The 12,585-nt window shown below is 45.4% G+C and overlaps 1 protein-coding gene across 1 annotated transcript; it reads left to right on the top strand.

The window, feature by feature from the left end:
• The first annotated feature begins 314 nt into the window (after positions 1-314).
• Positions 315-9,946, top strand: LOC128584484 (disintegrin and metalloproteinase domain-containing protein 1a-like). Its single transcript, XM_053589410.1, has 4 exons — positions 315-2,360; positions 3,289-3,292; positions 4,783-4,931; positions 9,821-9,946. The coding sequence occupies exons 1-4, from the start codon at positions 315-317 to the stop codon at positions 9,944-9,946; spliced, it is 2,325 nt and encodes a 774-aa protein (XP_053445385.1).
• The last annotated feature ends 2,639 nt before the right edge of the window (positions 9,947-12,585 follow it).

Below are 12,585 nucleotides of genomic sequence, written 5' to 3'. Positions count from 1 at the left end.
CGCCCAAGAGTTCACCTCTCTTTACAATATATCCTTCTGTTATGTAAAAAGGAAGTTATAAGTGCTGGAATAAAGCCGATGCTGTGGAAAGTCATCTCAGAGAAAGGAAACTATTGGAAGGACAACAGAGTCACCAGAAAGACTAGGAAGAGGCTCAGACAGAAGGCTGTCACTTTAGGAGGTAGGCAGTGGACACTGTTCACGCAGCCAGCACAGGTCTGAGGCTAGTTCCTGTGTCTGACGGTCCGTGTGTCAGGAAGAGCTGCTGCTGCTGCTGGACACAGGCCTGCACCATCAACTGATTCACTAAGGCCATGTCAGCAACAGGCTCAGTGAGAGATTCTACCTCCTTCCTGTCTGCTGGACAGAAACTCCTTGCAGTTCTCTATGAGGCTAGGAGAGTGCTCTGGACATGGGCTCTCAAAATGAAAGGTTTGGAGCTGGGGCTAGTGCCAGGACTTCCACATACCAGGCTGGGGAACATGTTGCTCTTGGTGATGATTTTTCTCCCAAGCATGTACTGTGACATGGGATCAGTATATTACTCTTCGTATGAAATAGTCATCCCAAAGAGTCTGACAGGCAGAGGAAGTGAAGACCCCATGGGAAAGGCATCCTATATGCTAGTTATGCAAGGCCAGAAGCACCTGGTTCACCTGAAGGTGAAGAGAGATTATTTCGTGAAAAATTTTCCAGTCTACAGTTACCACAACGGTGTCCCGGGGCAAGAAGTGCCTTTCATTTCACATGACTGTCATTATGAAGGCTACATAGAAGGAATGCCAGGTTCTTTTGTTTCTGTCAACACCTGTTCAGGCCTCAGGGGCATCCCGATTAAGGAGGAGAAATCTTACGGCATTGAGCCTGTGGAATCTTCAAAGCAATTTGAACACGTACTGTACACCATGGCACATCAAGCGCATGTCTCCTGTAGTGTGACTTCCAAAGACAGCCAAGTGGTGTCTACCAGCTGGCAACAAGGGAGCAGGAAGCCTCAGAATCTACAGGCACTGTCCTACTTGTGGTCACACACCAAGTATGTGGAGATGTTTGTCGTAGTCAACAACCAGCGGTTCCAGATGTGGAGTGGTGACATCAATGAGACAGTCCAGAGAGTAGTGGACATCATTGCTCTGGCCAACATCTTCACTAGGGGAATAAACACAGAGGTGGTGCTGACTGGAATGGAGATCTGGACTGAGGAGGATCTAGTAGAAGTCCCAGAGGACTTGCAGGTTACACTCAGGAATTTCGATAGCTGGAGAAGAGAGAAGCTCATCCATCGTGTGAAGCATGATGTTGCCCACAGGATCGTTGGGCATCATCCGGAAGGGAGTATGGGTCAGGCGTTTCTCAATGGTGCCTGTTCAAGGGGTTTTGCTGCTGCCGTTGAATCTTTCCACCATGAAGATGTCCTTCTGTTTGCAGCACTCATGGTCCATGAGCTCGGGCACAATCTGGGCATTCAGCATGACCATTCGGCCTGCATTTGTAAAGATGAGCACTTTTGTCTCATGAGTGAAAGTATCACGAAACATGGTGGCTTCAGTAACTGCAGCTCTGACTACTTCTACCACTTCCTTCATGAACACAAAGGAGCCTGCCTATTTAACAAACCATGGCACAAAGGCCGCAAGCGTAGGGAATCCACTTGTGGAAATAAATTGGTGGAAGAACCTGAGCAGTGTGACTGCGGTGATGCTTGTGCAGAAAATGAATGCTGTGATGAACACTGTAAACTAAAGGGACAAGCACAGTGTGATGGAGGACTCTGCTGTTCTTCGTGTAAACTTAAAATTAAGGGACAGACTTGCCGTGTTGCTGAGCGGCCATGTGACCTCCCAGAATATTGTGATGGTGTATCTTCCTCATGCCCTGAAGACAGGATTATGCAAGATGGCTCAATTTGTAATAAAATGTACCTCTGTATTGAAGGTTACTGCATGGATCCTAATATTCAGTGCGTGGAAGTATTTGGGTTGGGTGCAAAATCTGCATCAGAAAGCTGTTACAATTTAATAAACAATAAAGGGGATCGGTTTGGAAACTGTGGCTTTGGTGGTAATGATCGTATTATATATAGTAAGTGTAGAGATGAAGATGTATTCTGTGGGAAAATTATATGTTCACGTATTAAATCTTTACCAACAATCAAAGTCAATTATACAATGATCCAGGTCCCTCATGAAAATGACTGGTGTTGGAGTGTGGATTATTTTACCACTAGCGACATGCCTGACGAGGGCCAAGTGAGGAGTCACACTTACTGTCCCCCAAACAAAGTCTGCATGGATACTGTGTGCAGAGATTACAACCCAAGCAGAACTGCCTGCAATCCAGAGAAAACATGTAATGGTAAAGTGCCGCACCCACGGCATATAGCCGTAGTGAGGCAGTGCTGTCCGCGTTACAGAACGACGGGAAGGTGGTTTGTGCTCCCCGGAGCTTTGCCCCCAGCTGCCCCCAGTATGCACAGCATCAGAAATGTTGCCTAGCATACTCAGTTACCCGCTTAAGTTTAAAGATTGTGGCGTCTACTCATGTGTTTGTCATCCTGTACCAGAAGTCTGTTTGTTCTAATAAATTGTCAATATGTACTTTCCTAAGAATGAGCACAATGCACTACTAATCCAGATAGAGCACAGCCTTGTGAGCTGCTAAACTCAGTGACACCAACAATGAACACATAAAGATGTTTTCCCACCAGTGAGCTAAGACGATAAGCCCAAGGACATGAAATACAAATTATCTACATAAGTTACAAAGTCACTGAAACACATCCACCCACCATAAAATCCTGTTCAGAACATCTTGTTTCACCAACTGTCACGCATAATAAAAATCAATAGGAAAAATAATACTTGTCAAGAAATTTACTCTAAATCAAAATTATAATTATCAATAACAATAAGATCAAATAGTAAATGTAGAATTAGTCAAGCATTAACGTAAAGAAGATGTTAAGCTGTTCTAAAAAGATAATAAGAAACTGAGATAGGAGGAAGCGGGCAGAGTTGACTAATAACCACCACCCTCCGGAAGCGGAACTTTAAAACATAACAATGCATGATAAATCACACTTGTAAACGCAAAGATAACCCGCGCACGTAAGCGGAAAGATTGCATTATGTAAGCTCTGTAAAAATGTATAAATACCAACATGTGAACCCAGTAAATTCACAGCTGCATACTTCACCCGTGGTGTGCCAGACTGTCATTCCTGCGCCGACCTCTCAACTTTCCTCGTTCCTTCTCCCTGCACTCCCTCGGACTGAAGGCCACCGACAGGGCGGTCCGTAGCAGGTGGCGCCCGAACAGGGACCTGAAGGACAGGCCACCGACTGGGCGGTCCGTTGCAGGTGGCGCCCGATGTATTAGAAGAAGTAGTGTTAGCTTTAGGTCAAGATATTAAGTATATACAGCAGAAACTACAAACAAAGTGTCATTCAGCATTTCAGGCCATTTGCATTACACCTTTACCATACAACATGTCTGAATCATGGAGTAAAGTGCAAGCACATTTACAAGGTGTTTGGAGAGACAATGATATAACACATGATTTACACGGCTTACAACAAGATATTACAACCCTAAGTCAAGCTCACTTACCAGTAACTTCTCTTAATACATTAGCCCAATCTTTAACTAATGGGTTTAAAGCACTCAATCCTCTTAACTGGATCCAGTATGTTGTGCTCATAGCTATTATTAGCTGGCTATTATTTTGTGTTGTGTTGTTGTTACCATGTCTCATACGGTGTCTGTTTTCCTCTATTATCTCTATACGCCAAGAAGTCTTTGAACTGCGGTTTAAAAACAAAAAAGGGGGAAATGCCGCACCCACGGCATATAGCCGTAGTGAGGCAGTGCTGTCCGCGTTACAGAACGACGGGAAGGTGGTTTGTGCTCCCCGGAGCTTTGCCCCCAGCTGCCCCCAGTATGCACAGCATCAGAAATGTTGCCTAGCATACTCAGTTACCCGCTTAAGTTTAAAGATTGTGGCGTCTACTCATGTGTTTGTCATCCTGTACCAGAAGTCTGTTTGTTCTAATAAATTGTCAATATGTACTTTCCTAAGAATGAGCACAATGCACTACTAATCCAGATAGAGCACAGCCTTGTGAGCTGCTAAACTCAGTGACACCAACAATGAACACATAAAGATGTTTTCCCACCAGTGAGCTAAGACGATAAGCCCAAGGACATGAAATACAAATTATCTACATAAGTTACAAAGTCACTGAAACACATCCACCCACCATAAAATCCTGTTCAGAACATCTTGTTTCACCAACTGTCACGCATAATAAAAATCAATAGGAAAAATAATACTTGTCAAGAAATTTACTCTAAATCAAAATTATAATTATCAATAACAATAAGATCAAATAGTAAATGTAGAATTAGTCAAGCATTAACGTAAAGAAGATGTTAAGCTGTTCTAAAAAGATAATAAGAAACTGAGATAGGAGGAAGCGGGCAGAGTTGACTAATAACCACCACCCTCCGGAAGCGGAACTTTAAAACATAACAATGCATGATAAATCACACTTGTAAACGCAAAGATAACCCGCGCATGTAAGCGGAAAGATTGCATTATGTAAGCTCTGTAAAAATGTATAAATACCAACATGTGAACCCAGTAAATTCACAGCTGCATACTTCACCCGTGGTGTGCCAGACTGTCATTCCTGCGCCGACCTCTCAACTTTCCTCGTTCCTTCTCCCTGCACTCCCTCGGACTGAAGGCCACCGACAGGGCGGTCCGTAGCAGTAAAGGAGTCTGTAATGATTTATCACACTGCCACTGTGATCGAGGGAATGCACCCCCCAACTGCAAAGATCCAGGAAATGGGGGTAGTGTGGACAGTGGCCCTCCTGGCTTAGTGCCCTCAGAAGATGAAAATAGTAAAAGGATATTTTCTTCAGATGTAATTGGAATTCTCATCTCTGTTATTTTTATAATATTATTGATAGGTCTTCTCATTTGCCTTTTTTGGCTTTGTAAAAAAGAATCGAAGGCTGCACCAGAACAGGCTGCTCCAGAAGAGGCTGAGGAAGCTGCAGGAGAGGAAGCTGCAGGAGAGGAAGAATCAAAGTCCTAAAACAAGCCAAATATATCTACCTTGTCAAGCACTGATTAGGAATAAGAGCTTCAATGAAGCAAAGGTGAAGTGGAAACAGATGGCTCCACTGGCTCTGCCTGGGACTCTAAAGTCTACAAAAACATACAAATATGGGAGGAGGAATTCCTCCACTTTTATTATTCACTTTAGTAACTCAGTTTATATTTATTTAATATACTTAATATCTTGTATCTTTTACTTTTTCACATTTCATTCAACTCTTTTTTTTTTTTTTTTTTTTTGTAGAGACAGAGTCTCACTGTACCGCCCTCCAGTAGAGAGCCGTGGCATCACACGGCTCACAGCAACCTCTAACTCTTGGGCTTACGCGATTCTCTTGCCTCAGCCTCCCGAGCAGCTGGGACTACAGGCGCCTGCCACAACGCCTGGCTATTTTTTTGTTGCAGTTTGGGGCTGGGTTTGAACCAGCCACCCTCGGCATATGGGGCCGGCCCCCTACTCACTGAGCCACAGGCGCCGCCCTCATTCAACTCTTAAAATGCATCTTTGGAGATCAATGTCCTTTTGGGTCTATTTTTTCAGTCACCAGAAACTATTCTTTTAGGACATGCTATCTTCCATGTAAATTGTTTGACATGCAGAACTATATATAATTAAATTTATTACTACCACTGGATTTTCATTTTAAGTAACAACTACCTTTTATGTGAGGACAATTGTTTACATGATTGGTTGTTCTAACTTGCCCTACTAATGTATATCCATAAAAGAAAGGGTTTTTTTTTTAAAAAAAAGAAAGGGTTTTTAAATACAAAAATAAATAAAACCCTATTCATATTAGAAATCTCTTCAGGTTCTGTTTGCTGTACTTATTGAGGTCACTTTGTTCTGGGGCTCTTGGGGAGAAGCTGTACATAATAAGAGAGAAGACCCTGACTGTCTCTAAGTGAAGTCATCCACTGTGCAAATCTGGTAGATGTTTTACACAATGCATGTACATTCGATTTATTCTCAGTGTTTCTAGGTGCTTCCTACACCCATACTCTTTTTACATGAAAGGTGTTTTTTTTTTCTTACAGGGCAGCTTTCATAGCCTTGTTCTTTTTTTTTTTTTTTTTTTTTTTTTGAGACGGAGTCTCACTTTATCACCCTCGGTAGAGTGCCGTAGCGTCACACAGCTCACAGCAACCTCCAGCTCTTGGGCTTAGGCAATTCCCTTGCCTCAGCCTCCCCAGTAGCTAGGACTACAGGCGCCTGCCACAAAACCCAGCTATATTTTGTTGCAATTTGTCCCGGGCTAGGTTTGAAACTACTACGCTTGGTATATGGGGCCGGCGCCCTACTCACTGAGCCACAGGCGCCGCCTCCCTTGTTCTTTTTAAATAATTTTGCTAGGATGAATTTCACACCCACAGATAACTCATTGCAATGAACATCACCTAGATTTAGGAAATTATGTTTATACAGATTTTCTAACACTATAGGGACACCTCCTATAGTACTAAGTATAAAATTAAAATAATTTCTATTTTTCTTTTTCTTCTTCTCTCTTTTTTTTTTTTTTTTTTGGCAGTCTCACTTTCTTGCCCTCTGTAGAGTGCTCTAACATCACAACTCACAGCAATTTCAAACTCTTGGGCTTAAACAATTCTTTTGCCTCAGTCTCCCAAGTAGCTGGGACTACAGGCACCCACCACAATGCCCAGCTATGTTGTTGTTGTCGTCATCATTGTTTGTTAGTAGGCCTGGGCCAAGTTCGAACCTTCCAGCCCTGGTATATGTGGCCAGCGCCCTAGCCACTGAGTTACAGGTGCTGAGCCTCTACTTTTCTTTCTTAAAAAACTTATTTTTTCAGACTATCAGAAGGAACCTCTCTATATAGGTAACATATCTCTGGAGGTGGTAGTTACTTCTGTAGAAAGAGAGCACAGAGTAAACATAATAACACTATTCACTGTGTGCCAGGCCTTGTGTTAAATACTTCACGTTCGCTGTTTTAATTCAATCCTTCCAAGTTCCTAATGAAAACTTTATATTGTACGTGAAGAAACAGAGACCAAAGAGTTTGCTCCAGAGCTAACTAGCAAGTGGTACAACTTCATCTCCACCCAGGTATGACAGAATCTATATTCTCCACTGCCTCAGGAGCCTTTTCTTTCTTTTTTTTTTTTTTTTTTTTGTAGAGACAGAGTTTTACTTTATTGCCCTCGGTAGAGTGCCGTGGCGTCACACAGCTCACAGCAACCTCCAACTCCTGGGCTTAGGCGATTCTCCTGCCTCAGCCTCCTGAGTAGCTGGGACTACAGGCGCCCGCCACAACTATTTTTTTGTTGCAGTTTGGCTGGGGCCGGGTTTGAACCCGCCACCCTCGGTATATGGGGCCGGCGCCCTGCTCACTGAGCCACAGGTGCCGCCCTCAGGAGCCTTTTCTTTCAGTAAAAAAAGTGACAAGGAAGACCTTTTACATGTCCTTAATTGCCCAGAACACAGCTTCTTCCTCAGTGACTCTAATGAAACAAAATCATTTTTTTTTTTTTTTGAGACAGCATCTCACTATGTCGCCCTTGGTAGAGTGCCATGGCATCACAGCCCACAGCAACCTCAAACTCTTAGGCTAAAGCGATTCTCTTGCCTCAGCCTCCCAAGCAGCTGGGACTACAGGCGCCGGCCACAACGCTCGGCTATTTTTTGTTGCAGTTTGGCCGGGGCTGGGTTTGAACCGGCCACCCTCAGTATATGGGCTGGCGCCCTACTCACTGAGCCACAGGCACTGCCCTGGCCTCAGTTTTTCTATGCTTAATAGAGATGGGGTCTTACTTTGGCTCAGGCTGGTCTTGAACTTGTGAGCTCAAGTAATCCACCTAACTCGGCCCCCAGATGGCTAGGATCACAGGCATGAGGGATGGTGTCTGGCCTAACTCTGGATCTTTTTTTTTTTAATGAGACAGAATCTCACTTTCTTGTCCCTGGTAGAGTGCTGTGATGTCATAGCTCACAGCAACCTCAAATTCTTGGGCTCAAGAGATTCTCTTGGCTCAGCTGTTGCAGGAAGACGAGGCCCAACGGAGAGAAAGAGCACCCAAACACTATGTTCATAAGAGGAAGGGCTTTATTCACCAGGAGGGAGCTTAAGGCATAGAAGAATTCCAAATGGCTGCGCTCTCTGACTGGCTTGGTCTTTCCCTTTTTATCAACAGTCAAAAAGTTCTACCCCATAGGTACCCTTCTCATTGGCCAGTTTGAATCAAGCGGGAGATGCTATTCCTGCCCCTACAGAACTACTGGATTTCACAGAACTTGGAAATTTCCAAGTTCTAGGACATTAAGTCTACAAATTCTCAAGAGCTGAGTCACCATGGAGAGGACCCTGCAGGTGTATCCTTGTGGTCTCCTTGAGAAGACCTGTTCTCCCAGACCTCAATCTTCTTGGGTATCCCCTCTCACAGCCTCCCAAGTAGCTAGGACTACAGGTGCCCACCACAATGCCTGGCTATTTTTAGAGATGTGGTCTCGCTCTAGCTCAGGCTGGTCTTGAACTCAAAAGCTCCCCTCAATCTTCCTAAGTGCTGGAATTACAGGTGTGAATGAGAGTTTTGCCCAGCAGGCATGGTGGCTCACACCTATATTCCTAGCACTCTGAGAGGCCAAGGCAGGGGGATTGCTTGCCATTACCCTTTCTTCTGATTTCCTCTCCTCTCTCCGGTGTGTTTGAGGGATTATGAGTAATGCTTTCCTACTATTAATCTGTGTTAGTAGTCCCTGGTGACCAGGCAGGCACTGTCCCAGGAGATTTATTTGGGGCACTCTTGTCCTCTCTTAGGTCAGCAGAGACCTAGGCTCTTCCCTACATCCTCAAAGCACAGCTAACTCCAGGCTCTAGATTTTTCTTTTTTCTTTTTTTTTGAGACAGAGTCTCAGTGTATTCCCCTAGGTAGAGTGCTGTAGCATCACAGCTCACAACAACCTCCAACTCCTGGGTTTAGGTGTTTCTTTTGCCTCAGCCTCCTGAATAGCTGTGACTACATGCACCCACCACAAGGCCTGGCTCTTTTTTGTTGTTGTTGCAGTTTGGCCTGGCCAGTTTGAACCCACCACCCTCAGTATATGGGGCCACGCCCTACCCACTGAACCCCAGGCACTGCCCCAGGCTCTAGATTTCTACACAGACTTGGAGAAAGAAAGGAAAATTACAATGTGAAAACACTTTTGAAAGGTGCAAACGTTAACGCTCTTGTAGTCCAGGGGTTTCACCGATCCCCAGGGGACATGGATCTGCCCTCAGTCCGGCTTGGACCCAAACTGACATCTTTTAATTCCTTCAGAAGTGCTTGATGGAATGTCTCATCTAGTCCAGAGTCAAACTTCACTGACTAACAGGGAAAATAATTTAAAAAGATAATTCATGGGTGGGGCCATAGCTCAGTGGGTAGGGCACCAGCCACATACACCAGGGCTGGCAGGTTAGAACCCTGCCTGGGCCTGCTAAAACAATGACAATTACAAGGAAAAAAAATAGCGAGTCATTGTGGCGGGCGTCTGTAGTCTCAGCTACTTGGGAAGCTGAGGCAAGAGAATAACTTAAGCCGAAGAGTCTGAGGTTGCTATGAGCTGTGACGCTATGGCACTCTACCCAGGGTGACAGCTTGAGACTCTGTCTCTGTTGTGGAGTGAGTGAAATAACCACCAGACAAATATAAGTGTTAAAATCCCAATTAAGGAGCCTTTACGGCCAGTTGGCTGACCTCTTCAGTGAGAGCAGCCGAGAACAGCCTAGAATCGGAGTTTTTATCAGCTGGAAGCAGGCAAGCAAGCCGGCAGCCAGTTATCGTGACCGACCTCCTTTACAGAAGCAGATCTAGCAATTAGCAGAAAGGTAAACCATTCTCACAGCACTAGCTTGTTAAGTCCTTATCTCGCTCTGCACCAGTTTGGGGGTGACGGTGCCAGGTTCCATCTCAGAGCAATAATATTCATTTTTTTTTTTTTTTTGAGACAGAGCCTCAAGCTGTTGCCCTGGGTAGAGTGCCATGGCCTCACAGCTCACAGCAACCTCCAACTCCTGGGCTTAAGCGATTCTCTGTCTCTGCCTCCCAAGTAGCTGGGACTACAGGCGCCCGCCACAACGCCCGGCTATTTTTTTGTTGTTTCAGTTTGGCCGGGGCTGGGTTTGAACCCACCACCCTCGGCATATGGGGCCGGCGCCCTACTCACTGAGCCACAGGCGCCGCCCAGAAAGGGAACATTGTTGATTTCACTATCTAGATTGTAAGCTTTTTAAAAGCAGGGACTCGGTTTTTCTATTTTTCTTTCCTATCCTACCAGAATATCTTAAGTATAGTAGGCACTCCAAAGTATTTCTTAAATTTAATACACACCAAGAACAAAATGGAGTACTACCCATCTTTTTCTATATTGTATAATGGCAATGTCCTAAAATGGTATAATATTGGTCCTAGAACTGTTCTCAACTTTGTATAATTTTAGCTTCTTTCAAAATAAATAGTTTGAAAAGTGGGAAAAAAAATAATAATAATAATTCAGGGCCAGGTGCGGTGGCTCACACCTATAATCCTAGCACTCTGTAGCAAGAACTGAAGCAGACAAAAGACCCCAGTCAGCAGTTGGAAGAGGAAGCGGCTTTATTCCTGGGCCGGGAGACTCAGCGGACTAGTGTCCTACAAACCAAGCCCACTGACTCAATCTCTGGCCTTCCTTTTATATATTTAGGGCTTAGGTGCATGTGAAAGTCTTGTGATTCAGGGAAAGGTCAGGTTGGCCTGCACCCTTGGTATAGGGCCACCTGTCCTCAAAGGTAACAGAAGGTTAGGGAAGTTACAAGGTTACTACATAGTAAAGCGTTGTGCCCTAAGGGGAGACGCACCATACCCGCACAACACACAACGACCCCCTCCCCTCTCCTCTCCTCTGAGCCCTACTGACCCCATAGTCCTTGTTCTTTTTTTTGTTTGTTTTGTAGAGACACAGTCTCACGGTACCGCCCTCGGGTAGAGTGCCGTGGCGTCACACGGCTCACAGCAACCTCTAACTCTTGGGCTTATGCGATTCTCCTGCCTCAGTCTGCCGAGCAGCTGGGACTACAGGCGCCCGCCACAACGCCCGGCTATTTTTTTGTTGCAGTTTGGCCGGGGCTGGGTTTGAACCCGCCACCCTCGGCATATGGGGCCGGCACCCTACTCACTGAGCCACAGGCACCGCCCAGTTCTTGTTCTTAAAATATTTTTGCTAAGCTAGTTGACCAGTAACTGCCAGTATCCGCAAGTGTCATAAAACTGCTTCTGTATATACTGGATTGTGAAATCCAGTAGCTTGCTTTGCTTGCTCGCTGATAGCTATTTTTAGCTCCATAACTAACTCTGTCCTTAGGTTGGACGGGGACAGGGCTGCCCCTTCTAATTTTCCATCAGGTAAACACTACGCTGAATGGGGATGTGAGACTTTAGCTTCACAGAAAAACAGCGACCCCTAACCTGTCCCTGACTCGAAGATGAAGACGAAGAACATACAACAAGGCAGGAACCTGTAACCCAATGACAGTAAAAGTCCTCAAATGGCATGAAGAGGGGCAGAGATGCAGGGAGGCTGACATATGCAACTCTTTTTTTTTTTTTTTTTAGAGACAGTGTTTCATTTTGTTGCCCTCGGTAGAGTGCTATGGCATCACAGCTCACAGCAACCTCCAGCTCTTGGGCATAGGCGATTCTCTTGCCTCAGCCTCCCAAGTAGCTGAGACTACAGGCACTCACCACAACGCCCGGTTATTTATTTATTTATTTTTTATTTTTTTTTTTTTTTGTAGAGACAGAGTCTCACTGTACCGCCCTCAGGTAGACTGCCGTGGCGTCACACGGCTCACAGCAACCTCTAACTCTTGGGCTTACGCAATTCTCTTGCCTCAGCCTCCCGAGCAGCTGGGACTACAGGCGCCCGCCACAACGCCCGGCTATTTTTTGGTTGCAGTTTGGCCGGAGCTGGGTTTGAACCCGCCACCCTCGGCATATGGGGCCGGCGCCCTACTCACTGAGCCACAGGCGCCGCCCTATTTATTTATTTTTTTGAGAAGCAAGCACACACCTAATTTTAATTCCCTTTGTTCAACAGTCTGAGGCGGAAGGAGCATAGAAGTCAGGGTTGCCCCCCAGAACCATCAAGGAGGGGTCTTGAGGGGTCTTTAGTAAATGAGCCTGGGTGAGAGACCCCTGTCCCCTTCCTCTGGCTATTTTTTTTGTTGCATTTTGGCCAGGGCCCAGTTCAAACCCGCTACCCTTGGTATATGGGGCAGGCGCCTGACTCACTGAGCCAACAGGTGCTGCCCTAGATTACACAACTCTTGGGGACAGGACCCAGGAACACTGTTTACTATCCAGCGGTTCGCACCAAAAAGAGAACTAAATCCTATTGGGCTGAATGGGCTTCTGTATCCTGAACTCCAACCAGTTCAGCCTTTCACTGGGTTCAAACCCAGCCTTTCCATGGGCTA

The sequence above is a fragment of the Nycticebus coucang genome, chromosome 4 (genome assembly GCF_027406575.1).
Source record: "Nycticebus coucang isolate mNycCou1 chromosome 4, mNycCou1.pri, whole genome shotgun sequence".
In the NCBI taxonomy this organism is placed as follows: domain Eukaryota; kingdom Metazoa; phylum Chordata; class Mammalia; order Primates; family Lorisidae; genus Nycticebus; species Nycticebus coucang.
This window is presented reverse-complemented; position numbering and strand designations above follow the sequence as displayed.

What these genes read in the sequence shown, in the direction of transcription:
- LOC128584484 (XM_053589410.1), top strand. Translation starts at nt 315, where the DNA reads ATGTCAGCAACAGGCTCAGTGAGAGATTCTACCTCCTTCCTGTCTGCT. An exon ending in AAAGGATATTTTCTTCAGAT is followed by an intron (nt 4,932 to 9,820) that starts GTAATTGGAATT and finishes CTTTACGGCCAG; the next exon opens with TTGGCTGACCTCTTCAGTGA.